This window comes from Ammospiza nelsoni, chromosome 4 (assembly GCF_027579445.1).
Source record: "Ammospiza nelsoni isolate bAmmNel1 chromosome 4, bAmmNel1.pri, whole genome shotgun sequence".
In the NCBI taxonomy this organism is placed as follows: Eukaryota; Metazoa; Chordata; class Aves; order Passeriformes; family Passerellidae; genus Ammospiza; species Ammospiza nelsoni.
In genome coordinates this window covers 6,044,648-6,069,104 of record NC_080636.1, presented here as the reverse complement: position 1 = coordinate 6,069,104, position 24,457 = coordinate 6,044,648, and the positions used below count along the sequence as shown (strand labels likewise).

General features: G+C 58.0%; 1 protein-coding gene across 5 annotated transcripts in view; it reads right to left on the bottom strand.

Moving 5' to 3' along the window:
• Window positions 1-24,457, bottom strand: part of DCTN1 (dynactin subunit 1) — a 53,178-nt gene that overhangs the window by 1,602 nt on the left and 27,119 nt on the right. For 2 of the 5 annotated variants that reach the window (XM_059470414.1, XM_059470416.1), the window contains 25 exons: window positions 23,657-23,677; window positions 20,358-20,546; window positions 18,583-18,780; window positions 17,718-17,922; window positions 17,332-17,410; window positions 16,670-16,829; window positions 16,085-16,189; window positions 15,202-15,393; window positions 13,741-13,857; window positions 12,898-13,050; window positions 11,879-12,039; window positions 10,857-11,025; window positions 10,482-10,550; window positions 10,015-10,077; window positions 8,945-9,094; window positions 8,114-8,275; window positions 6,000-6,131; window positions 5,758-5,886; window positions 5,049-5,191; window positions 4,596-4,762; window positions 4,220-4,234; window positions 2,857-2,990; window positions 1,623-1,812; window positions 688-764; window positions 315-404 (listed from right to left, as the gene is read on the bottom strand). In XM_059470414.1, the coding sequence (XP_059326397.1) occupies window positions 315-404; window positions 688-764; window positions 1,623-1,812; window positions 2,857-2,990; window positions 4,220-4,234; window positions 4,596-4,762; window positions 5,049-5,191; window positions 5,758-5,886; window positions 6,000-6,131; window positions 8,114-8,275; window positions 8,945-9,094; window positions 10,015-10,077; window positions 10,482-10,550; window positions 10,857-11,025; window positions 11,879-12,039; window positions 12,898-13,050; window positions 13,741-13,857; window positions 15,202-15,393; window positions 16,085-16,189; window positions 16,670-16,829; window positions 17,332-17,410; window positions 17,718-17,922; window positions 18,583-18,780; window positions 20,358-20,546; window positions 23,657-23,677 (3,270 nt within the window). The remainder of the gene's footprint in view (window positions 1-314; window positions 405-687; window positions 765-1,622; window positions 1,813-2,856; window positions 2,991-4,219; window positions 4,235-4,595; window positions 4,763-5,048; window positions 5,192-5,757; window positions 5,887-5,999; window positions 6,132-8,113; window positions 8,276-8,944; window positions 9,095-10,014; window positions 10,078-10,481; window positions 10,551-10,856; window positions 11,026-11,878; window positions 12,040-12,897; window positions 13,051-13,740; window positions 13,858-15,201; window positions 15,394-16,084; window positions 16,190-16,669; window positions 16,830-17,331; window positions 17,411-17,717; window positions 17,923-18,582; window positions 18,781-20,357; window positions 20,547-23,656; window positions 23,678-24,457) is intronic. The other 3 variants (XM_059470415.1, XM_059470417.1, XM_059470418.1) reach the window with 3 other exon arrangements.

Genomic DNA, 24,457 nt, shown 5'->3' with positions numbered 1-24,457 from the left:
GGGATTTGGGTTCCTCAGGTATAGGGGATCCCTTGATATTGGGGTCCCTCAGGATTGGGGCGATTCCTTGGGACTGGGGTCCCTCAGGACTGGGGCCCCTCAGAGCTGGGGTCCCTCAGGAAAGGGGGTTTTTGTGACTGGCATCTCTTGGAATTGGGGCTCCCTCAGGAATGGGGGTACCTCGAGATTAGGGGACTTCTTTTGGATTGGGGTGCCTCAGAGCTGGGGCCCTCAGAGCTGGGGGGTCCCTCAGGATTGGGGTCCCTCAGGATTGGGGTCCCTCAGGACTGGGGTCCCTCAGGCTGGGCTCTCACCTTCAGGAAGGAGGAGGATGGGAAGGTGCCAAAGGTGGTGGAGACGCCGGCGCCCGGCTGCTGCTGAACCATCTCCCGCAGCGTGTCGTCCTGGGGCACAGCAAGGTCACCCCAAAACCACCCCGGGGGACCCTCCTCACTCACCCCCTGAGCCCCAAAACCCACCCTGGGCAGGAACCAGAGGGGTCAAACCCCACTGTTGTGGGAGGAGAATGGGAATGGGAACGGGAACGGGAATGGGAACAGGAATGGGAATGGGCAGCACCTCGTCCCCTCACTGCCACCAGGTGCCACCAGCCCCAGCCTGGGGACTGCAGGGCTGGGCTGGGGGTGCCCCCAGGTCCCCCCAATGCTGGAGAAGGCCCTTGCTCACCTTCAGGGCATCGATGGAGTTCTTGAGGGCGCAGAGCCGGGCTGTCTGCTCCAGCAGCCGCGCCGAGGAGCTCCTCGCTGCGGACAACGGGAAGGGAGGGATGGGCCGGGGGGACACGGACACAGCTCAGCACTGTCACCCCCTCAGGCTGGCACCCCCAGGGTTCTGGGGGATTGAACTCCTCAGATTGGTACTGGGCAGGGTTTTGGGGATTTTTACCTCCTCAGGTTGGTACCGGGTGGGTTTTGGGGAGTTTGACCCCCTCGGGTTGGTACCAGGGGATTTCATGGGGTTTGATCTCCTCAGGCTGGCACTCCCAGGGTTCTGGGGGGATTGAACTCCTCTGGCTGGCACCAGGTGGGTTTTGACCTTCTCAGGTTAGCACTGGGTGGGTTTTGGGGGTTTGAGCTCCTCAAGTTGGTACCAGGTGGGTTTTGGGGGGTTTCACTTCCTCAGGTTGGTACTGGGTGGGTTTTGGGGAGGTTTGACCCCCTCAGGTTGGTACTGGGCAGGTTTTGGGGGGGTTTGACTGCGTCAGGCTGGTACCAGGGGATTTCAGGGAGGTTTGATTTCCTCAGGCTGGCACCCAGTGGGTTTTGGGGGGTTGGATCTCCTTGGGTTGGCACTGGGTAGGTTCTGGAGGAGTTTTGACCCCCTTGGATTAGCACCAGGGCGATTTCAGGGCTTGGGGGGCTCCCCAGCAAGGAGAGGCTGAGCCACCCTGGAGCAGCTCATCCCCTGGACACTGAGCCATGTCCCCAAGACAGGGACTGTCCCTCAAGCCAAACACCCCAAAGCTGCTGGCAGCAGAGCAGGTCCCACCCCGCAGCGAGCCCCACTACAGGCAGACATCACCACCAGTCCTGTGGGCAGAGGGACCACACAGGGGTGCCCCAGACCCCCCAAACCCCAAGGAAAGTTTTTGTAGGACCTACTGGACTTGCTCTGCCTCATGTCCAGCACCTTGGCGTTGGCGCTGAGCTGGTACAGGGTCTCCAGCAGCTGCGTGGTCTTGCGGTACAGGCTCTGCGTGGGCAGCGCCTCGGGCGGCCGCTCCCGCGCCACGGCCACGCGCGGCACCTGCAGCGGTGCCAGGCTGGCCAGCTCCAGCTTCATCTGGGCACCCTGGCACCACAGAAACCACAGTGAGGGACACAGGAAATGGGGAAACACCGGGGAAAGGGGGAAACGGGGGTGAAACGCTGTGCCGTGGCCACGCGTGGCACCTGCAGCGGTGCCAGGCTGGCCAGCTCCAGCTTCATCTGGGCACCCTGGCACAATGGAATGCCAGTGAGTGGTGTGGGAAATGGGGGAAACACCAGGGAAAGGGGGAAAGCAGGAAAGCAGGGGGGGAAATGCTGCTAAGGACAGCAGGGATGGGCCCCATGGGGATTCCTTGCTGTGGGGCTGGATGGATTTAATGAGCTGCTCCATCCCATCCATTACAATTAATATCCATTAGAATAGTTGGTTAATTGGGTTGTCTGCTGCTGTGCCCCATGGGTGGGGTGTTCATTAATCAATCAATCAATCAATCAATGAATCAATCAGATTGTGCCAGTGGCTTCTGCACTGAGGGGACAGGGCTGGCAGGGACACCAGCAGCACCCCCAGTTCCACCAGCACGCCCAGCTCCCAGTGCTGACCCTGCCCTCAGCCCCTTCCCCTGGAGCACTCCTGATGAGAGCCTGTTCTCCAGCTCATCCCATATCCCACAGGGATCTCATCCCACGGGGAACACATCCCACATGGGTGATGTCCCATGGGGATCCCATCCCACAAGGATCCCATCCCACATGGACCCCATCCCACAAGGATCACATCCCACCTGGATCTCATCACATACCCCATCCCACATGGACCCCATCCCACATGGCACATCCCACCCAGATCCCATCCCACGGGGATCACATCTCATCCAGAACACATCCCACATGGATCCCATCCCACAGGAATCCCATCCCACATGGATCACGTCCCACATGGATCTCATCCCATATAGATCCCATCCCACCTGGATCCCATCCCGTGGAGATCCCATCCCACAGGATCCCATCCCACAGGATCCCATCCCACAGGACCCCATCCCACATTTATCCCATCCCACATTTATCCCATCCCACAATCCCTCAGGACCCCATCCCACAGGATCCCACCCCGTTCCCCCACCTTGAGCAGGTTGTTCTCGTTCTTGAGGTGTTTCAGGGAGAGCTGCAGGGCGTCGATCTGCTGCAGCAGCAGGGGAGAGTCCTTCACCTGCACGGGGCCAGAGCCACCGCCGGGCACCTGCCCGGCACCGACACCTGCACAGGGACACGGCCACACGGCCATCACACACAGGGCCATCACTGCCACACACAGGGCACTGCCACCAACACAGGGACATGGCCATCAGCACTGCCACCTGCACAGGGCACTGCCATCAGCACTGCCACACACAGGACACGGCCATCAGCATTGTCACCCGTGATGGTGGCACAGGGACACGGCCACACAGCCATCAGCACTGCCACACACAGGGCACTGCCACCAACACAGGGACATGGCCATCAGCACTGCCACACACAGGGACACGGCCACCAACACAGGGACATGGCCATCAGCACTGCCACCTGCACAGGGACACAGCCATCAGCACTGCCACCAACACAGGGATACGGCCATCAGCATTGTCACCCGTGATGGTGGCACAGGGACACAGCCATCAGCACTGCCACCAACACAGGGACACTGTTGCCAACACAGGGACATGGCCATCAGCACTGCCACCTTGATGGTGGCACAGGGCACTGCCATCAGCACTGCCACCAACACAGGACACTGTCACCAATACAGGGCACTGCCATCAGCACTGCCATCAGCACTGCCACCTGTGACAGTGGCACCACCAACACAGGGCACTGACATCAGCACTGTCACCAACACTGCCACCCCTGTCACCAACACAGGGCACTGCCATCGGTGCTGCCACCCCTGACAGTGGCAGAAGGCAATGCCATTGGCACTGCCATCAGCACTGCCACATGTCACAGTGGCAGAGGGGCACTGCCACCCCTGACGGTGGCACAGGGCACTGCTATCAGCATTGTCACCAACACAGGGCACTGTCACCAGCACTGCCACCAACACAGGGCCCTGTCACCAACACGGGGCCCTGCCATCAGCACTGCCACCTGTGATGGTGGCACAGGGCACTGCCATCAGCACTGCCATCAGCACTGCCACCCCTGTCACTGGCACGGGGCACTGCCATCAGCACTGCCACCCCTGACGGTGGCACAGGGCACTGTCACCAACACGTGGCACCTCCCTGGAGCAGTCCCACCACTCCCAATGCCCCTTCCCAAGCTCTCCATCTCCACACCCATCACAATTCCATGCTCATCCCTCCCTTCCCAGCCCCCTGGAGCCCCCAGGCCCAGCAGGCTCCGAGCAGGACCTGGATCCGTCCCTGGCCCCCCACGGAGCCGTGTCCCAGGGTTTGGGGGGCTGGGGTTCCATCCCCCCATGCTGCATGCAGGTGTGTCCGTACCTCGCTGCTGTTCCTCTGCAGCACAGGGAGAGACGGGGCCGGGAGAGACAAGAGAAATCAGGATTAAATCCCAGGATTGGGTGGGAGAGGAGCTGTGCCTGGAGCAGCTCTGGGCTCCCAGGGCCACATCTGGGGCTGACCCCGTTCCCAGCAGCTGGGAGTGCCCCCAGCAGGGCCCTGCAATGCTCCCCCAGAGCCAGGGCTCAGCACGGAGCCGCTCCTGCCCCCTTGGGAATGAGAACGTGCCAGCAACATTGCCGGGAGGCAGCGCTGGGAGCGTGGCAGAGGCTGTGGCTCTGTGGGAGCTCCATTCCCACATTCCCGGTCACCCATCGGCCCGGCAGGAGGACACCCCGGCCCCGCTGCTGTCCCTCACCCCCGGCGATGCCGGACACGATGGAGGCCACGCCCGAGGGCGGAGCTCCCCGCAGCCCCTCGATCGTTCTCTTGGACTGGTTGTTGAGGCGCTGCTTCAGCTCCACCTTCTCCGACTCCAGCTGGTCGATGTCAGCCTGGAGAGCGTCCATGGTCTCCTCGAACTCCCTGGGGAAAGCACACGGAGAGAGGGAGGGAGGGATGTGTGAGGCCAGGGATGCTGCTTGGCCAGGACCCTTTATCCTGCCCCTCCATCCCTTGTCCCCTCTCCAGCTCTCCTGGAGCCCCTTCAGGCCCTGGAGGAGCCTCTGAGCTCTCCATGGATCCTTCTCTTCTCCAAGTGAGTATTCCCAGCTCTCCCAGCTGGCTCCAAGCAGAGGGAATCCAGCTCTTGGAGCAGCTCCGTGGCTTCCTCTGGATGAGCTCCACACCCCCGGCCCTGTTCCAAACTCACTTCTCCTTCTTTTTGAGCAGGGTCTGGGTCTCGTCCAGCTTAGTCTGGATCTTTTCCACGCGGTCGTCGGCGTCCTTGGAGGCGCTGTCCAGCTTCTTCTCCAGCAGGCTCAGCCGCACGTTGGCCTCGCTGAGCTCCTCGCCCTGCAGGGGCAGCAGGGAGGGAATCAGGGAGCTGGGGGAGCCCCCAAATGACCAGCACCCACAGCTGGAGCCCAGAACAGCTCCTGAGAGCCCCCAAATCACCAGCACCCACAGCTGGAGCCCAGAACAGCTCCTGAGAGCCCCAAATCACCACAGCTGGAACCCAGAACAGCTCCTCAAATTACTAACACCCACAGCTGGAGCCCAGAACAGCTCCCCAGAGCCCCCAAATCACCACGGCTGGAACCCAGAACAGCTTCCACCCTGAGCACTCCAAGATCTGGATGGCAGCACCTCCCTGCCCATGGGTAAAACATCCCCAGGAGATCTGGATGGGGCTTGGGATCAGCATCTCCACAGGTAGGAAGTCAGCAGGAGTGTGGAGATGAATCCCACAGCAGCCAGGAAGGTGGGGATGGGTGAGGGACAGCAGGGATGGGTGAGGGACAGGCAGGGATGGGTGAGGGACAGCAGGGATGGGTGAGGGACAGCAGGGATGGGTGAGGGACAGGCAGGGAACGCTGAGGAGGAGCCAGGAAGGCAGGGGTCAGTGAGGAACACCTCACCTTGATCTTGAGGGACTTCTTCAGCTCCTTGATGACCGTCTCCCTGTCCTCCAGCTTCAGCCCCAGCCCCTCAGCATCCGTGATCTCCGCCCGGAGCGCGGCCGCCCGGAGCTCCGCTGGCGGTGTGGGCTGGACCAGGGGGACAATCGGGATTTTAGGGAGAATCCCAGACACCCCAGCTGCCCAACTCCCCGTGCTGGTCACCCAGAGCCTGCTGGTGACCAGAACAGAGCCCAGCCCACCTTGTTCTGTGGGCGGTCGGCGTCGTACTCGCCCTCCTGCATGGCCGTGGCCATCTTGTTCATGGTGGCCATGAGGATGCTGCAGGACTGGCGCAGGCACTCGTAGGGATTGATGCCCTGGGAGCCATAAATCTGGGAAGGACAGGAAGGAGCTGGCTGCTGGCCCTGGGCTGGGCTCACAGTCTCCACATCCCACAACTGGTGTTTTCCTCTGATGGTTAAAAGTGTCCCTCGGATGTTTAAGATATCACTCTGATATTTAAGGATCTCCCTCTGATGTTTAAGGGTGTCCCTCTGGTGTTTCAGATGTTCCTCTGATGTTTAAGATGTTCCTCTGATGGTTAAGGATGTTTCTCTCATTTTTAAGGATGTCAACCTGGCATTTAAAATGTCCGTCTGATATTTAAGGATGTCTCCCTGAGGTTTAAAAGTGTCCCTCTGATGTTTAAAATGTTCCTCTGATGTTTAAGGATATCCCTCTGGTGTTTAAGCATCTCTCCCTGAAGTCTAAGGGTGTCCCTCTGATGTTTAAGGTGTTCCTCTGATGGTTAAAGATGTTCCTCTGATTTTTAAGGATGTCCCTCTGGTGTTTAAGATGCTCCTCTGATGGTTAAGGATGTTCCTCTAATTTTTAAGGATATCCCTCTGGTGTTTAAGTACCTCTCCCTGATGTTTAAAGGGGTTCCTCTGATTTTTAAAATGTCCCACTGACGTTTAAGATGTTTCTCTGCTTTTTAAGGATGTCCCTCTGTTGTTTAAGGATCTCTCCCTGATGTTTAAGGGGGTCCCTCTGATGGTTAAGGATGTTCCTCTGATTTTTAAGGATGTCCCTCTGGTGTTTAAGGATCTCTCCCTGATGTTTAAGGTGTCCCTGTGATGGTTAAGATGTTCCTCTGATGGTTAAGATGTTCCTCTGATTTTTAAGAATGTCCCTCTGATGTTTAAGAATCATCCTTAAAATCCACATCCAACACAAATCTTCACTTCCATCAACAAATCCAACCAACAAAATGCAGAAAAAGCTGCACACACAAAAATCCAAGCAACACGAAACAGAAGGGGATGATTTACACAGAACCCACTCCTTGTCCCTTCACCAAGGATGTTCCACTTGGGAATGGTGGGAAGGGTGTTCCACCTGGGAATGGTGGAGGATGTTCTAGCTGGGAATGATGAAGGATGTCCCACTTGGGAATGGTGGGAAGGGTGTTCCACCTGGCAATGGTGGAGGATGTCCCAGCTGGGAATGGTGGGAAGGGTGTTTAACCTGGGAATGGTGGAGGATGTTCTACGTGGGAATGGTGGGAACGACATCCCACCTGGGAATGGTGAAGGATGTCCCACCTAGGAATGGTGGGAGGGATGTCCCACCTGGGACTAGTGGGAAGGATGTTCTACCTGGAAATGGTGAAAGATGTCCCATCTGGGAATGGGGAAGGGTGCTCTAGCTGGGAATGGTGGGAAGGACATCCCACCTGGCAATGGTGGGAAGGGTGTTCTACCAGGAATGGTGGAGGACGTTCCACCTGGGAATGGTGAAGGATGTCTCACCTAGGAATGGTGGGAGGGATGTCCCACCTGGGACTGGTGGGAAGGATGTTCTTCTTGGGAATGGTGAAGGACGTCCCAGCTGGGAATGGTGGGAAGAATGTCCCACCTGGGAATGGTGGGAAGGATGTCCTGCCCAGGAATGGTGAAGGATGCCCACCTGGGAATGGTGGGAAGGGCATCCCAGCTGGGAATGGTGAAGAATGCCCCACCTCAGAATGGTGGAGGATGCCCAGCTGGGAATGGTGGGAAGAATGTCCCACCTGGGAATGGTGAAGGATGTTCTACCTGGGAATGGTGAAGGATGTCCCACTTGGGAATGGTGGGAAGGACATCCCACTTGGGAATGGTGGGAAGGACGTCCCACTTGGGAATGGTGGGAAGGATAACCCACCTGGGAATTGTGAAGGATGTTCAACCTACGACTGGTGGAAAGGATGTCCCACCTGGGAATGCTGGAGGATGCCCAGATGGAAATGGAGGGAAGAGTGTCCCACCTGGCATGCTGGAGGATGCCCACCTGTACTGCTGGAGGATGCCCACCTGTACTGCTGGAGGATGCCCACCTGCTCGCTGACTTTGAAGGCCAGCTCCTCGAGGCGCGGCGCGGGCAGCCCCTCGTTCTCGGCCAGCGGCGCGATCAGCTGCGCCCCGGCCGCCGCCACCTCCTGCAGCACGGCCACCACCCACGTCAGGTGCTTGCGGCACTCCAGCAGCGTCTCCGACACCTGCCAGGGCACAGAGGGTCACTGGGGATGGCACGGACATGGGGGCTCCTGGAGTCCACACCTGCCCTGGGATTGTCACCAGGATTGGGGGAAATAACGGGAAGATGGAGGGGATGGGTCTGGGTGTGAATCCAGGTCTTTATCTGAGATGGGAACACAAAATCCATCGTGCCCAGGGAAGGAGCTCCAGGAGCAGCTGAGGGAGCTGGGAAGGGGCTCAGCCTGGAGCAAAGGAGGCTTAGGGGGGACCTTGTGGCTCTGCACAACTCCCTGACAGGAGGGGACAGCCAGGGGGGGACAGATTTGGGATCTTATCCCAGGGAACAGGGACAGGGTGAGAGGAACGGCCTCAGGCTGGGCCAGGTTGGATATTGGGAAAATTCCTCCTGGGAAGGGTTGTCCCCAACCCTGGGGGGATTTAACATCCACCTGGGGACATGGTCAGTGATGGCCTTGGCAGTGCTGGGGCATGGTTGGACTCAGAGATCTCCCAGGGATTTTCCAACCTAAACCAATCCCTGATTCCACGATCCCAGCTCAGCTCACACCACCTCCCTCTGCCCTGAGCTGCTGCCCAGCTTCCCTGGGGTGTTTGCTGCCGGCCCAGTCCATCCCACAGCTCCCAGTTTGTGCCTGAGGGGTGGCCTGAGGGTGTCCCTGTCCCCTGACCTGTGGCCCGAAGCCCAGGGCTGCCGGGATTCCCGGTGCATCCGTGCCCGGCATGCGGCGCCGGATCTTCTTGCAGAACTGGCGGATGTCACTGCAGGACGTCTCCAGGTCCTTGAGCAGGATGGCCAGGTCTGCTGCCTCCTGCCCGGCCTGGGGACACAGAGGCACCTCAGAGGGACACGGGGATGTGGGGACATCAGAGGGGCATGGGGACACAGAGGGGCACAGGGATAGAGGGACTCAGATGGCTCTCAGAGAGACACTGGGACATGGGACATGGGGACACAGAGGGACCTTGGAGAGAGGGACCTTAAAGGGACACAGAGAGAGAGCAGGACCTTAGAAGGACACAGGAATGGGGGAATTTGGGGACACAAAGGGACCTCAGAGAGAAGGAACCTCAAAGGGACACAGAGAGTGAGGGACCTTAGAAGGACACAGGAACAGAGGGACGTGGGGACACAGAGGGACCTTAGAAAGAGGGAACCTCAGAGGGACATGGGGACAGAGAGGGACCTTAGAGGGACACAGGGAACAGAGGGACATGGGGACACAGAGGGACCTTAGAGAGAGGGAACCTCAGAGGGACATGGGGACAGAGAGGGACCTTAGAGGGACACAGGGAACAGAGGGACATGGGGACACAGAGGGACCTTAGAGAGAGGGAACCTCAGAGGGACATGGGGACAGAGAGGGACCTTAGAGGGACACAGGGAACAGAGGGACATGGGGACACAGAGGGACCTTAGAGAGAGGGACCTCAGAGGGACATGGGGACACAGAGGGACTATAGACAGAGTGACTTCAGAAGGTCATAGGGAGAGAGAGGGACATGGAGGGACCTCAGAGGGATAAGAGGACAGAGAGGGACCTTAGGGAGGGGGAACTCTGACAGACACACGGACAGAGAGCGACCTGAGAGGGACATGAGAGACAGGGAAGGACCTCAGACAGAGGGACAAAAAGGGATCTCAGACAGAGGGACACGGGGACAGCAGGAAGCTGGCATGTGCCCAGCCATCCTGGCAGGTGCTACCTGGAGGAAGATCCTACCTGGAGGAAGATCCTACCTGGAGGAAGGCCCGCAGCCGGCACACCTCCACCCCCATGCAGTCCAAGGCACTCTGAGTGAACTGTGGGCACAGGCACAGGGACCCTCAGCACAGGGACAGGGACAGGGGTCCCAGGGCACACCAGGGTTTCAGTCCCAGGAATTCCAGGATGTACCCTGCCACCACCCCATGATTTCCAGGAGCAGGGACATGAGCTGAGGCAGTCAGGCTATTTCTGGTCTGGTTTGGTTTTATCCAAGGGTGCAGGACTCTGGTTCTTCCCTTGGGAAATCCAGGATACAACCCCCACCCTGAGACAGGAGCGTCCCCACATTCCCACTCCTGCTCTTCCCGTCCCCATGTCCCCATTCCCTGACCCCAGTGCCATCACTGGGGGAGAGTGGCTGTACTGGGGAGTGGCAGCAGGGGCACCTCCCCTCCCACAGGGATCCTGGGGACACAGAGGTGGGGTTGTCCCCACTCACCTTGATGTGGTCAGCCAGCTGCAGGGTGCAGTCCTCAGCCTGGTCAGCCAGGTGGATGCTGTACAGGTGCTGTGGGAATGGCAGGATCAGCATCCACATGGAAAAAATCCAATGTGGGAACACTCAAAAAAAACCCCAAATTTTGAGGGTTTGGGCCATTTTTAAAATGGAAATAACAACAGTGCCCCAAAAGAGCTGGTGGTGCTTAACCCCACAGGTGAGCAGTGTGGAAGGGAGGAATGTGGGATGGACACAGAGCAGGGGACACAGCCATGGTCACCTGGGTGACAACACCCAAAGGAAAGGGCTGCCAAAAGGAGCTGATCCACGTCCAACAGGTGAGGTGGCACCTGCCCCCAGTGCCACCAGGCCCACCTGGTAGTACTTGATGGCCTTGGTGAGCGGCTCCACGTTGACGGTCTCGTCCAGCTGGTCCTTGTGGAGCAGCTCGATCAGGAAGTCCAGGGAGCGCTCGTGGACGCTCATCTCGGGGTACAGGGTCCCCACCTTCTTGTACACCTCCACACTGCAGCGGTTCAGGGCCCTGAGGGGACAGGGACAAGGGGCTGGGGGCACCTCTGGGCAGGGCGTGGGAAATCAGAGCCCTGGGGCTGGCCTGGGGACAGGGACATGGCTGTGACCTGGCTGGGGCTGGAGCTCCTTCCCAGGGGGACGCCAGGAGGGTCATGGAGATGGGAACCCCCACAAGGGAATAAGGGGATCCTGAGGCTTCTTTGTAGCCTGGCTCCCAAAATTCCTTCATGTGTCACCTCTTGAGAAGGAGAATGGGAACCCATCCTTCTTCTCTAGCCTGGATCCCAAAATTCCTCCATGTGTCACCTCTTGGGAAGGACACACAGAGGTCACAGAGAAGGGGATCCTGCTGGATTTTTCTAGACTGGTTCCCAAGATTCCTTCATGTGTCGCTCTTGAGAAGGAGAATGGGAACCCATCCTTCTTTTCTAGTTTAGATCCCAAAATTCCTTCATGTGTCATCTCTTGGGAAGGACACAGAGAGGTCACAGAGAAGGGGATTCTCATAAGGTTATAAAAGGATGTCCCTGCTTTTTTCTAGCCTGGCTCCCAAAATCCCTTCCCATGTCACCCTTTGAGAGGGACACTGAGAGGTCACAGAGAAAGGGATCTCAGAACTTTTTTCCAGCCCAGTTCCCAAGATCCCATGTGATCTCTTGAGGGACACAGAGAGCTCATGGAGAAATGGATCCCACTGCTTCTTCTCCCCAAATCCCTTCCCATGCCATCCCTTGGGAAGGACACACAGAGCAATGACCCCATGGCAAGGCAATAACAGCGACCCCACCGACCTTTCCCAGCCCGGCTCCCCAAATCCCCGGAACTCCGCCCGGGAGGGCGGGACGGGCGGGGCCGGTACTCACTGCTCGTATTTGTGCAGCGTGGCCTGCAGCAGGCTCAGCGAGTAGACGAGGCCGGCGGCGAAGCTGAGCTGCTCCCCGGGGGCTCCGCGCAGCCCCGCCCGCTCCGCGCAGCTCTCGCTCAGCTCGAACCTCTCCTGCGCCTGTTTGCTGATCAGCTCGGCCTGGGGGGGACAGGGAAATCCTTCAGGGCATCCCGTGCTTCCCTCCCTGCTGTGTCCTGCTGAGCCGTGGGTAACAGCCCTGCAGCCCCAAAATGTGACCTGTCCTGGCAAAGTGACCCTGAGTGCTCTCACCACCCCTGGCTGCTTCCTCCCCTTCCCTTCTCCCAGACCATTTTATAAGCGTGGAATCATGGAATTACTTTGGTTGGAAAAGTCCCTTAAGACCTCAGAGTCCAACTGTTCCCCCAGCACCACCACTGACAATGTCCCCAAGTGCCACATCCACAGGGTTGTTAAATCCCCCCAGGAATGGGGACTCCACACGGTCCTGGGGACTCCACACTATCCCCAAGTGCCACATCCACAGAGCTGATAAATCCCCCAGGGATGGGGACTCAACTGTCCTGAGCCACATCCACAGAGCTGATAAATCCCCCAGGGATGGGGACTCCACACTGTCCTGGGGACTCCACATTGTCCCCAAGTGCCACATCCACAGGGCTGCTAAATCCCCCAGGGATGGGGACTCCACACTGTCCTGGGGACTCCACATTGTCCCCAAGTGCCACATCCACAGGGCTGTTAAATCCTCCAGGGATGAGGAATCCACGCTGTCCCCAAGTGCCACATCCACAGGGCTGCTAAATCCCCCAGGAATGGGGACTCCACACTGTCCTGAGCCAGGCCTGCACACCTCTTTCCAGAAGGAATTTTCCGATTATCCCACCAGAAGCCCTGCAGGGATGGCACCTCCACTCACTCCAGAACTCTGGGAAGTTCTCCAACACTAAACACCCCAAATCCCCTGGGGACAAAGGTGTTGTTTCCCATGCAGGGGCTGTCCCCAGGCTGTCCCACCTTGCAGATGAGGCGTGGGATGAGCAGGAGCACCAGGACGCAGTCGTGGTCGCCGCCGTGCCGCAGGAAGCTGTCGGGCATGAAGGAGGTCAGGAGGGACACGTGGCGGTTGGCCTGCTGCACCTCCATCTGCCGCAGCTCCATCTCGATGGCCTGAGGGACACTGAGAGTCACCCGCCTGCTCCAGGGCCTCCCTGGCACAGCCCAGCCCAGGGGGATCAATCATGAAATGCTGCTCCTTGGAGAATGCCTCAAGGCATGGCTGGGATCTCCCAGCCCACCCAGTGTCACCGCATGCCATGGGCAGGGACACCTTCCTCCATCTCAGGGTGCTCCAGCCTGGCCTTGGGCACTTCCAGGGGTGGGGTAGCCAGGGTTTCTCTGGGAAATCCCTTCCAGGGCCTCACCATCTAAACTTTTCCCCAATATCCCATCTAAATCTCCCCTTCCCCAGTAGAAGCCATTCCCTGTGTCCTGTCCCTCCATGCCTTGTCCCCAGTCCCTCTCCAGCTCTCCTGGAGCCCCTTTAGCCCCTGCAAGGAGCTCTGAGCTCTCCCTAGAGCCTTCCCTTCTCCAGGGGAACATTCCCAGCTCTCCCAGCATCACTCCAGAGCAGAAGGGCTCCAAAATCCTGAAGGTTTGGGCTAGAAGGACCTTAAAGCCCATCTCATTCCAGCCCCATCCATGGGCAGGGACACCTCCCACTAGCCCAGGTTGCTCCAAGCCCTGTCCAGCTTAGCTTTGGACACTTCCAGGGATCCAGGGACAGCCACAACTCTGGGAATACCCTGGAGCCTGTCCCAGCGCATGGATAAGCCCACCCAGGTCTCCTGCTGGCCCTACCTTGGCGTGAGCTTTTGTCTCTGCAAATTTGATCTTGAAGTCGAACATCTCGGGGGGCGGCTGCTGCTGCTTCTCTGCAGATGCTTCCTGCTGGCTCATCAGCTCCCGGTTCACATCCTGGCCATGGGGACATCATGGGGACATCATGGGGACATGGAGATCAGGGACCCCACACCCCCAGCAAGCCCCTCCCAGCACCTCCTCCTCGGGGGGCTCCTTGTGCAGCACCCAGTGAAGGTGGAGGGGAGGGAGAGGCACCAAGAGTGTTCCAGTCCAGGAATATCCACAGGCTCCTTCCCCAGCTGCCTTCCCTGCCAGCAGACCTGAGCCCAGGGCTGGGATAACCCCACAGGGAGGAAATTTTTCCCAATACCCCATCTAAATCTCCACTTTTCCAGTGGAAGCCATTCCCTGCGTCCTGTCCCTCCAACCCTTGTCCCAAGTCCCCCTCCAGCTCTCCTGGAGCCCCTTTAAGGCACTAAAAGGGGCTCTGAGGTCTCTTTGAAGCCTTCATGGACATTCCCAGCTCTCCCAGCCTATCCCTGTAGGAGAAGGCACTGGGGGGGTCCCTATGGAAGCTCCACAAGGAACCCACTCAGCTCCAAGCTGTATCCTGCCATAGCCAGGACATTCCCAGGGGATGCTCCCTCTGGCTCTCCTGGTCACCAGATGAGCTCCAGGTAGCCAGAGTTTCTCTGGGAAATCCCTTCCAGGGCCTCATCATCCTCACAGAGAAGAATTCCTTCCCAAGATCCCATCTAAATCTCCACTTTCCCAGTGGGAAGCCATTCCCTGTGTCCTGTCCCTCCATCCTTTGTCCCATGTCCCCCTTCAGCTCTCCTGGAGTCCCTTTAGGGCACTAAAAAGGGTTTTGAGGTCTCTTTGAAGCCCTCAAGGACATTCCCAGCTCTCCCAGCCTATCCCTGTGGGAGAAGGCAATGGGGGGGTCCCTATGGAAGCTCCACAAGGAACCCACTCAGCTCCAAGCTGTATCCTGCCATAGCCAGGGGATGTTCCCTCTGGCTCTCCTGCCCACCACGACACTCCCAGGGGATGTTCCCTCTGGCTCTCCTGGCCACCACGACACTCCCAGGGGATGTTCCCTCTGGCTCTCCTGGCCACCACGACACTCCCAGGGGATGCTCCCTCTGGCTCTCCTGCCCACCAGGACACTCCCAGGGGATGCTCCCTCTGGCTCTCCTGCCCACCAGGACACTCCCAAGGGATGTTCCCTCTGGCTCTCCTGCCCACCAGGACACTCCCAAGGGATGTTCCCTCTGGCTCTCCTGCCCACCAGGACACTCCCAAGGGATGTTCCCTCTGGCTCTCCTGCCCACCAGGACACTCCCAAGGGATGTTCCCTCTGGTTCTCCTGGCCACCACGACACTCCCAGGGGATGTTCCCTCTGGCTCTCCTGGCCACCAGGCGAGCTGCAGGAGGGGCTGGAGGTGGGGACCCACCTGCAGGTGAGCCGTGAGCTCCCGGTACTTTTTGATGGTCTGCTGGTAGTCGGCCACGGTCTCCTGGGCGGCCTCCACGCGCTTCTCGGCCTGGCGCACGCGCGCCGTGGCCATGTCCAGCTGCTCCCGCAGCTCCAGCTCTGTCTCCCGCGCGTTCTCCTGCAGCTCGTCGTTCATCTCGTTCATGGCTTCCTGCAGGGAGGTGGCACCAGGGGGACAGTCACACAACGTGGCTCAGATGTGTCCCGGTGCTCTGGAGAGCTTTCATGAATCCTGCTGGTGCCATCACTGCAGCTCCCCGTACCAGGAGTGGGAATTCCTGGGGTAAGAGCTGCTGCTGGAGCAGCCCCTTCCCAGGAATTCAGCAGTGTTATCCCAGGGAATTGAGCAGTTGTTATCCCAGGGAATCAGCAGCCCTTATCCCAGGAAATTCAGCAGCTCTTATCCCAGGGAATTCAGCAGTGTTATCCCAGGAATTCAGCAGTTGTTATCCCAGGGAATTCAGCAGTTGTTATCCCAGGAATTCAGCAGTTGTTATCCCAGGGAATTCAACATTTTTTATCCCAAGGAATTCAGCAGTGTTATCCCAGGAATTCAGCAGCTCTTATCCCAGGGAATTCAGCAGTGTTACCCCTCGGAATTCAGCAGTGTTATCCCAAGGAATTCAGCAGCCCTTATTCCAGGGGATTCTGCAGTGTTATCCCAGGAATTCAGCAGCTGCTATCCCAGGAATCCAGCATTTGTTATCCCAAGGAATTCAGCAGCTGTTATCCCAGGGAATCAGCAGTGTTATCCCAGGGAATTCAGCAGTGTCATCCCAGGGAATTCAGCAGTGTCATCCCAGGGAATTCAGCATTTGTTATCCCAGGGAATTCTGCCTTACCAGGTCCCCGACGGTCTCACGCAGCTCCCGGACCTTCTCCTCCAGATCCAGGTTTCTCTCTGTCAGAGTCTCCACCATCTCCTCAGCACCCAGCGCTGCATCCACCTGCCAGGACACACATCCCAATCCATCTGTGTGCCAGGACACACATCCCAATCCATCCCTGCTCCAGGACACACATCCCAATCCATCTGTGTGCCAGGACACACATCCCAATCCATCCCATCAGGACACACATCCCAGTCCATCCATCCCCAGGACACACATCCCAATCCATCCCTTCTCCAGGACACACATCCCAATCCATCCCATCAGGACACACATCCCAGTCCATCCATCCCCCAGGACACAAATCCCAAATCCCAATCCATCCATCCCCCAGGACACACATTCCCCCCTCCAGGCAGAGCCAAGCACAGCTCCACTGCTGGAACAGGGTTTGGAATTAGGGAATATGGGACCAGGAGTGTTGGTCCCTGCAGTGGGATCTCCAGGAGTCTCAATGCCCCAGATGTCCCCAAATGTCCCCAAACTGCCCTGAATGTCCACAAACATCCCAAATATCCCATCCCACCTGTCCCTCACCTGCTCCTTGAGCTCATCCACCGTTTTCTCCGCCTGCTTCACCTCCTCCTGCAGCTTCTCCCGCTGCTGCCGCAGCGACTCCAGCTCCGTGTTCTTCTTCTCCATCTGCTTCTGGAGCTTCACATGCTCCTGCTTCTCCGAGGCCGACAGGTCCCTCATCCTGGGACAGCCACAGGTCCTGTCAGGGCCCTCCCAAGAGCCCCAGTCTGCCCCAGCCAGGATAACAGAGCTCATCCCTCCTAGGTGGGGACATGAGCAATTTTCCCAAAATCCCGCTCACTCACACCAAGGGATGGGTCCCACCTGAACTTCTTGGCTGTGCAGTCCCAAATAAAAAGCCCATGAGCACCCAAGCCCTGGAAGGTGGGATCATCCAGGGAGAGGGAGATCCCAGGGCTGGGCAGGGTCTGGAGAACAGTGCTGGGATACCAAGCACCACATCCATCCATAGGGAATGAGGCTGGAGTGGGTCATTGTCCCCATCCCCACCAATCCCCTGTGACAAGGGACTCTCCCTTCCCTGCGGATGCTTTAAGAGCTCGGCAAAGATCCCAAAACCATCAGCAGGAATGACATGGGCTGCTCCAGAGGAGGATTGGGATTGGTGTTCTCAGACTGAGGGAGCATAAGAGGCCTGGGAAGGAATTTGGGTGAGCTCCCACCTGACAAGAGCCTCTTTGAGCCTGGCATTCTGCTCCTCCAGCTGTTTCACCTGGTAGCTGGATGCTGCTCCATCAGAGCCTGTTGAGGAAAGGAGGAATCAGAATCCCATAATCGCAGAATCCCAGACTGATTTGGGTGGGAAGGGATCTTAAATCCCACCCATTCCCACCTCCTGACATGGGCAGGGACACCTCCCACTATCCAGGGTGCTCCAAGCCCCATCCAACCTGGCTTTGGACACTTCCAGGGATGGAGCAGCCAGAGCTTTTATGGAATAATTCATTCCAGAGCCTCGGGACCCTCACAGAGAATTCCTTCCCAGCATCCCACCTAACCCCACTCCCATTCCCCATTCTCCAAGCCCAAAGTCCCTTTCCCTTCCCACCTTTCTCCTCAATCTCATGCTTGAGGATCTCCAGGTCCATGGTGAGGTATTCCACCTTCTCCTTGAGGGAATCCACCTCCTGCTGCAGGGACTCTGCCCTCTCCTCGGCCATCTCCTTGTCCAGCGTGGCCATCTCGATGGCGTCGGCCGTGTCTGCCATCTCCTCCATGTACCTTTCCTTGGCTTCCAGGGCATCCTTGGCTTCCTGTGGGCAAGCACAGCAGCTGAGAGGACCCCACAACTCTGGAGAGACCCCACAGCAGCTCTCAGGAAATTATTGTCCCTCAAGGCTCCCCCAGATCCAATGGACACCAGGTTATCTGGGATGGGAGGGGACGGCCCAGCGCTCCAGGGTGTCCCACTCCTCTCTTCTCTGCTTCACACCCAGAGCCAGGCAGGAGAAGCAGGTGAGGACAAAGGTAAGGAGACAGGGAATGCTGGAGCAGACAGATAAATCCCTGGGGAAAGAAACCAGGAATCCACTGTGGAAAGTAGGGCAGGGAGAAGGAAACACTCCCTGGCTGCCTGGATGGAATCCTGGGAGCTGCAGGCACAGCTGAGGGGAAAGGGAAGCACCTGGAACTCCTGGAGAGAGAGAGAGAGGGAAGGAGGAAGCACCTGGAGACACACAGAGAGAAGAGGGAAACATCTGGAAAGAGAGGGAATAAGGAATTCAAATCCCACCTTGGCTCAGCCTGATTCCCAAACACACCCGACATCAATTCAGAGCAAAGACTTTGAATTGCACCAGGGGAGCTTTAGCTGGACATTGGGAAAATTTCCTCCCAGAAAGGTTTGTCAGGGCTGGAATTCCTCCTGCAGTCACCTATCCAGGCACTGCCCCATTCCCAGGACACTCACTCACCTTCTTGGCCTCCTTCAGGCGCTTCTGGAGCTCAGCCTGCTGCTCCTGCATTTTGCTCTTCCATTCCTGCACCTGCTCCAGCTGGATCTTGTACTTCTCCAGTTCCTTGAGCTTTGCCTTGTCCTCATTCCTCTTGATTTTCAGTGTCTCCAGCTTCTCCTCAAGGTCCCTGACCTGAGCACGTAGATTCTCCTCCTCCTACAACACCGAGCCAAGAATTAGGGAAGGAGCAGGGACATCCTTGGACAGAGCTCTGGGGAAGTTTCTGGAGGCCCAGGGAACCTGGCCTGGGACCACCAGGGACTTGGGACAAGGGCCTGGAGTAGCAGGATTAGATGGGATTTCGGGAAGGAATTCCTGGCACAGGCTGCCCAGGGAAGCTGTGGTTGCCTGATCCCACTGCAGCATCCACATCATCCCCAGGTGATCTCCCCCCAGGGAAAACTGATCCAGCTCCTTTTCCAGCAGCTCAGCTCCCAGGGCAGGGAAAGGCTGATGCCAGCATTCCCCAAAGCAAGGGCTGCAGGGACAAAGGCATGGCACCTCCCTCCCTGGCAGCAGCCACAGGGGCCAAAGCTTCAAATCCCAAAGCTGGGTGACAGCAAGGAACAGGTCTTGGAAAAATCCAGAACCTCCCATGGATTCCACCTCTGCTGCTTTCCCAGCTTGGACATTCTGATGTCCCCAAAAAAGCCACTTCTGCACCCAGCTACAGAAACCAGAGAGCTCTGGGCATGGGGACACAGGTGGGGACATCCCCTGTCCCCACCCTGGGGCGCCTTCCCCAGCTCTCCCTTCCACACACAATCCCAGAGCCTTGTCCTCTCCTGCCATTCCCTCCCTGGCCTCGTGCCCCAAATCTCTCCCAAGCTCTAATTAACTCATTAATCAAAGCAGGATGGAAGTGATGAAAAAGTATTTTAAAGATCAAAACGGGAATAACTCTGTAATGATTAAAAATCCCTGAATTTGGGGAATATTGCATCTTTCTGGGTGGGCTTTGCATCCCAAGGCTGGAGGGTCCTCAGTGCATCCCTGCTGGTCCCTTCACCCCAATTCCCCAAGTCTGTGAAATCCTGAACCTCTCCAAGGGGTCTTTCCATCCCAAGGCAGGATGCCCCAGTGCATCCCTGGTCTCTCCACCCCAGTTCTCCCAGTACCAGTGGGTGCTGCCAACTGGACCCTCTGGATTTAACAGGATCAAGCTCTGCCTCAGAGCCTCAACCCTGCCAAACTGCTCTGATGTCACCCGTGTCCCACAGGGACCCTGCCAAACTGCTCTGATGCCACTCGTGTCCCACAGGGACTCTGCCAAACTGCTCTGATGCCACTCGTGTCCCACAGGGATTTATTTGGGAAGGGATGGAGGTGCACAAGGAATTTTCGTTGGAAATGAAGGGAGGGTTATTTGGGAATTCTCTTTGGAAGTGGCCTCGCAGCTTTGCTGGCTCTGTCCTGGCCAGCTCGGACCTGTCTCAATGCTCCTCCCACAGCCCAGTGACCACCCCCAGGACCCTTCAGGGCAGCTCCTCCTCCTCCTCTTCCTCCTAGTGCTGGGTGCAGTTTTCTCTCCTGCCGGCTGGGGAGCACCGGCAGAACCCAGCGCTCACCTGGGCAGGGCTGGGGGCAGCGCTCACCTGGGCAGGGCTGGGGGCAGCGCTCACCTGGGCAGGGCTCCGGGCAGCGCTCACCTGGGCAGCGCTCACCTGGGCAGGGCTGGGGGCAGAGCTCACCTGGGCAGGGCTGGGGGCAGAGCTCACCTGGGCAGGGCTCACCTTGGTGGGCGAGGGGACCGGCGGTGCCCCCGGCGAGCCGAGGGAGGGCGTGGGGATGACGGGGGCCACCAGCGGGGTCTGGGCGGGCGTGCCGGGCTCGCTGCTGCTCATCTCCCCGCCGGACGCCGAGGCCGAGCCCGAGGGCCCCGCGGTGCCGCCGGACGCCGAGGATGTGGGGGTCCGGGTGGGCTGCAAAACACCGGCACGGGTGAGGGGGAGTCAGAGGGGACATCCCTGATGTGCTCCCACAGGTCCCACCCTGACACCTCTGGTGACTCCTTGATTCCCGTTTCCAGTAGTGTCACTGATTTGTGTCACTGTCCCTCAGGAATTCTGCTCTGGAGGAGCTGGGCTCGGAGAGAATTCACGGATAATCCATTGGGGAAGGACTCCACACGTTTCCCAGAGAAGCTGGGGGTGCCTCACATCCCTGGAAGTGGCCAAGGCCAGCTGGGAGCACCCTGGGATAGTGGGAGGTGTCCCTGCTGTGGCACTGGATGATGTCCAAGGTCCCTCCCAACCCAAACCATTCCAGGATTCCATTTCCCAGCTCCAGAGCTCCAGATTCCATTCTCCCAGGAAAACCTCAGAGCCCACCAAGATGAGAACCCAGATTTAGGGGAGGAACAAGAAAATCAACAAGGAGTGAGTTCCCAGAGTCCAGCGGGGCCTGGTGCTGCTTCATTAGCACTTATGAGGCTGTTAATTAATCACTGTCTGAGCCCAGGCAGTGGGAAAAGGGGTGAGGGAAGCACCAGGACCCCCCAGGCTCCCACTGGTCTCCTCATGGACTTTATTTCTGGACCACTCACCTCTTACTGTAAATTAAATTTCCTGACTTGATTTTATTTCTAGAAATGGGATTTTTGGTGCCATGAGGGTTCACCTAGTATGTGGTTTCACCCATGGGTACAACTGAGAAAGAGAAACATCCACCCTCTGCCCTTATTTTCTCTAAAATGGAGGCAAATCTGAGTTAACTCGATGGCAGAAAGTCCAGCGCCCCTCAGATAGGCCCAGCCTGCCCTCCTGAGATGATCCCAGCTCTCTCAGGCACAGAAAATGGGGAATTTCTGGGTAGCACCAAGCCCCAAGTGCTTTCTTTCAGATACAGCTCAAAGCAAAGACGTTTGCTATTCCTGCTGCTTTTGGGGTCACAGATCCCCCACAGAGAGCAGAGTTAGATGGGATATTGGGAAGGAATTCCAGGGTGCTGAGGCCCTGGCACAGGTTGCCCAGAGCTGTGGCTGCCACACCCCTGGAGGTGTCCAAGGCCGGGTTGGATGGGGCTTGGAGCCACCAGGGATAGTGGGAGCTGTTCCTGGGTGGAGCTGGATGGGCTTTAGGTCCCTTCCAACCCAACCCATTCCATGATTCCAGGATCCCAACTCCACCTCCCTGCCAAAGGTGTGAGGGCAAAGGAGCAGGAGGTCCCATGGGACATCCCTGCAGAGACATCAACAAGAACCATCCAAAGCCAGGGAATGGGGGCATCCCAAAACCCTGGGGCTGGTGGAATCCACCCCTGCCTGGGGCTGGAAGCGTCTGCTGAGCATGGAGCCCTCCCTGCAGGAGAGTTCTCCACCTCCAAACTCCATCTTCAAGGATTTCTCTCCCACATCTCCTCCCTTCAAGCCACAAGTCCCTTCCCAAGGTGAATGCTGGTGGCTGGAGCAGCCCCCGAGAGCCAGCTGGGACCACACAGCCCTGCCTGACAGGCTCTCCCAGATCCCACTCAGATCCCACCCGAGGTCTTTCAGATCCCACTCAGATTCCACCTCAGGTCTCTCAGATCCCAGTCAGATCCCACTGATCTGATCTCTCAGATCCCACTCAGATCCCACCTCAAGTTCTTTTAGATCCCACTCAGATCCCACTGGTCTGATCTCTCAGATCCCATCTGAACTCAGATCCCAAATCCCAGCACAAACTGGGACAGTGAGGGAGCAGCAATGCCCACAGGGACCCCCTGGCACAGCCTGGGCACTGCCACATGGATTTCATGCTGTTCCATCCTGGGAGAGGGTCCCCAAGGATCTGGATCTGCTCCAGAGGAGCCCATCACTGCTGTGAGCTCCTCTGGGCTCCGCACAATGAGGTGGAAGGACAACGGTGGGGATGGGAACCAAGGGGTCGTGTTTGGGTGGGGTTGGCCACCAGTGGATCATGTTTGGGTGGGATTGGCCACCAGTGGATCATGTTTGCATTGGCATCCACAAGAATGGCCACGTTTGAGTGGGGCTGGCAATGAGTGGGTCATGTTTGGGTGGGGTTGGCACCCAATGGATTCTGTTTGAATGGGGTTGGTATCAAATGCATCTTTTTGTGGTGGGATTGGCACCCAATGGATCATATTTGAGTGGGACTGGCAAAGAATGGATTGTTTGTGAGTGGGGTTGCACTCAATAAGTTGTGTTTGAGTGGGGTTGGCACCCAGTGGATCATGTTTGAGTTGGCATCCACAAGAATGGACACATTTGAGTGGGGTTGGCAATGAATGGATCATGTTTGGGTGAGGTTGGCACCCAACAGATCATGTTTGGGCCGGACTGGGAACCAATGGATCGTGTTTGAGCTGCGTTGGCAATGAATGGATCAGGTTTGGGTGGTGTTGGCACCCAACAGATCATATTTGGGTGGGATTGGGTACCAATGGGTTGTGTTTGAGTGGGGTTGTCAACCAACGAGTTGTGTTTGAGCAGGGTTGGCAACCAACAGCCCAGATTTGAGTGGGGTTGGCAATGAATGGATCATGTTTGAATGGTGTTGGCAAACAATGGATTGTGTTTGGGTGGGGTTGGCACCCAGCAGCTCGTGTTTGGGTAGGGTTGGCAATGAATGGATCATGTTTGGGTGGGACTGGGAACCAATGGATCGTGTTTGAGCTGGGTTGGCAATGAATGGATCATGTTTGGGTGGTGTTGGCAAACAATGGATTGTGTTTGGGTGGGGCTGGCACCCAACAGCTTGTGTTTGAGTGAGGTTGGTACCTAATGTACCATGTTTGAGATGGTGTTGGCATCCAATGGCCTGTGTTTGAGTGGTGTTGGCAATGAATGGCCTGTGTTTGAGGGGGGTGGGCACCCAACGGCCCATGTTTGAGTGAGGTTGGCACCCAATGAGTGGGGTTGGCACCCAATGGCCCATGTCTGAGTGAGGTTGGCACCCAGTGGATCCTGCTGTTGGCACCCAGTGATCCATGCTCGTGATGGGGCTGGCACCCGATGCTCTGAGTGGCGCTGGCACCCCCGGGGCTGCCGGTGCCCCCCGCGCTCGGTGCCCCCACCGTGGCTGCTCACCTTGGGCCGGCGGGCGGTGCTCTGGAGGGCAGCGGGAGCGGAAGCAGAGAGGACAGACAGTCACACAGGGACAGAGGAGCAGAGAACAGCCGGCGGCGGCCGGAGCGGCAGAGCAGGGAAAGGAGACAAAAGACAGCACGGCATCGTTAGTGTGCCCGGCATCGTTAGTGTGCCCGGCATCGTCAGCGTGCCCCGTGGCACCAGGTGTGGCATCGTTAGCCTGGGCACTCATTAACCTGCTCCACGGGCAGAGATCCCATGGGATCCCCTGGCACAGCTCCCATGGGACCACAGGAACAGAGCCCAAAGCCAGCCCTTGCCCCATCCCTGCCCCTCCAGCCAAGTGTGGGGACAGAGCTGGGCACAGAGGGCACATCCTGAACCCCCAGCCCGACCCTACTGATACCCCAGGGCAGATCCACTCTGTAATTCCAAGGAATTTCGGTCTTCAGAGGCAAAGCCTGGTTCAGGTTGGCTGGGCATTCCATGGGCACGGGGGGTTTGACCTCCCACGCCTTTCCCAGAGACCCCAGAGTAGGAGATGGAAAGGATTTAATCTTAAATGTGAGTTTTCTCCTCTCCTCATCCCTCTGGTTTTCCAAAAGGCCCAGAGCACCCTGAGCAGCTGCCTCAGAGCCCCCAGGCTCTGCTTTGTTTAACCAGAAATTCCAGGGACACCACAGAGCTGATCCCACACTCCCAGTTTTTCCTTTCATGGCTGGAATTAAATCATCCACGATTTTGGGGCAGGACCCCCCCACACCCCTCCATGCACATGCAGCAGCTCCCAGCAGCTCAGGG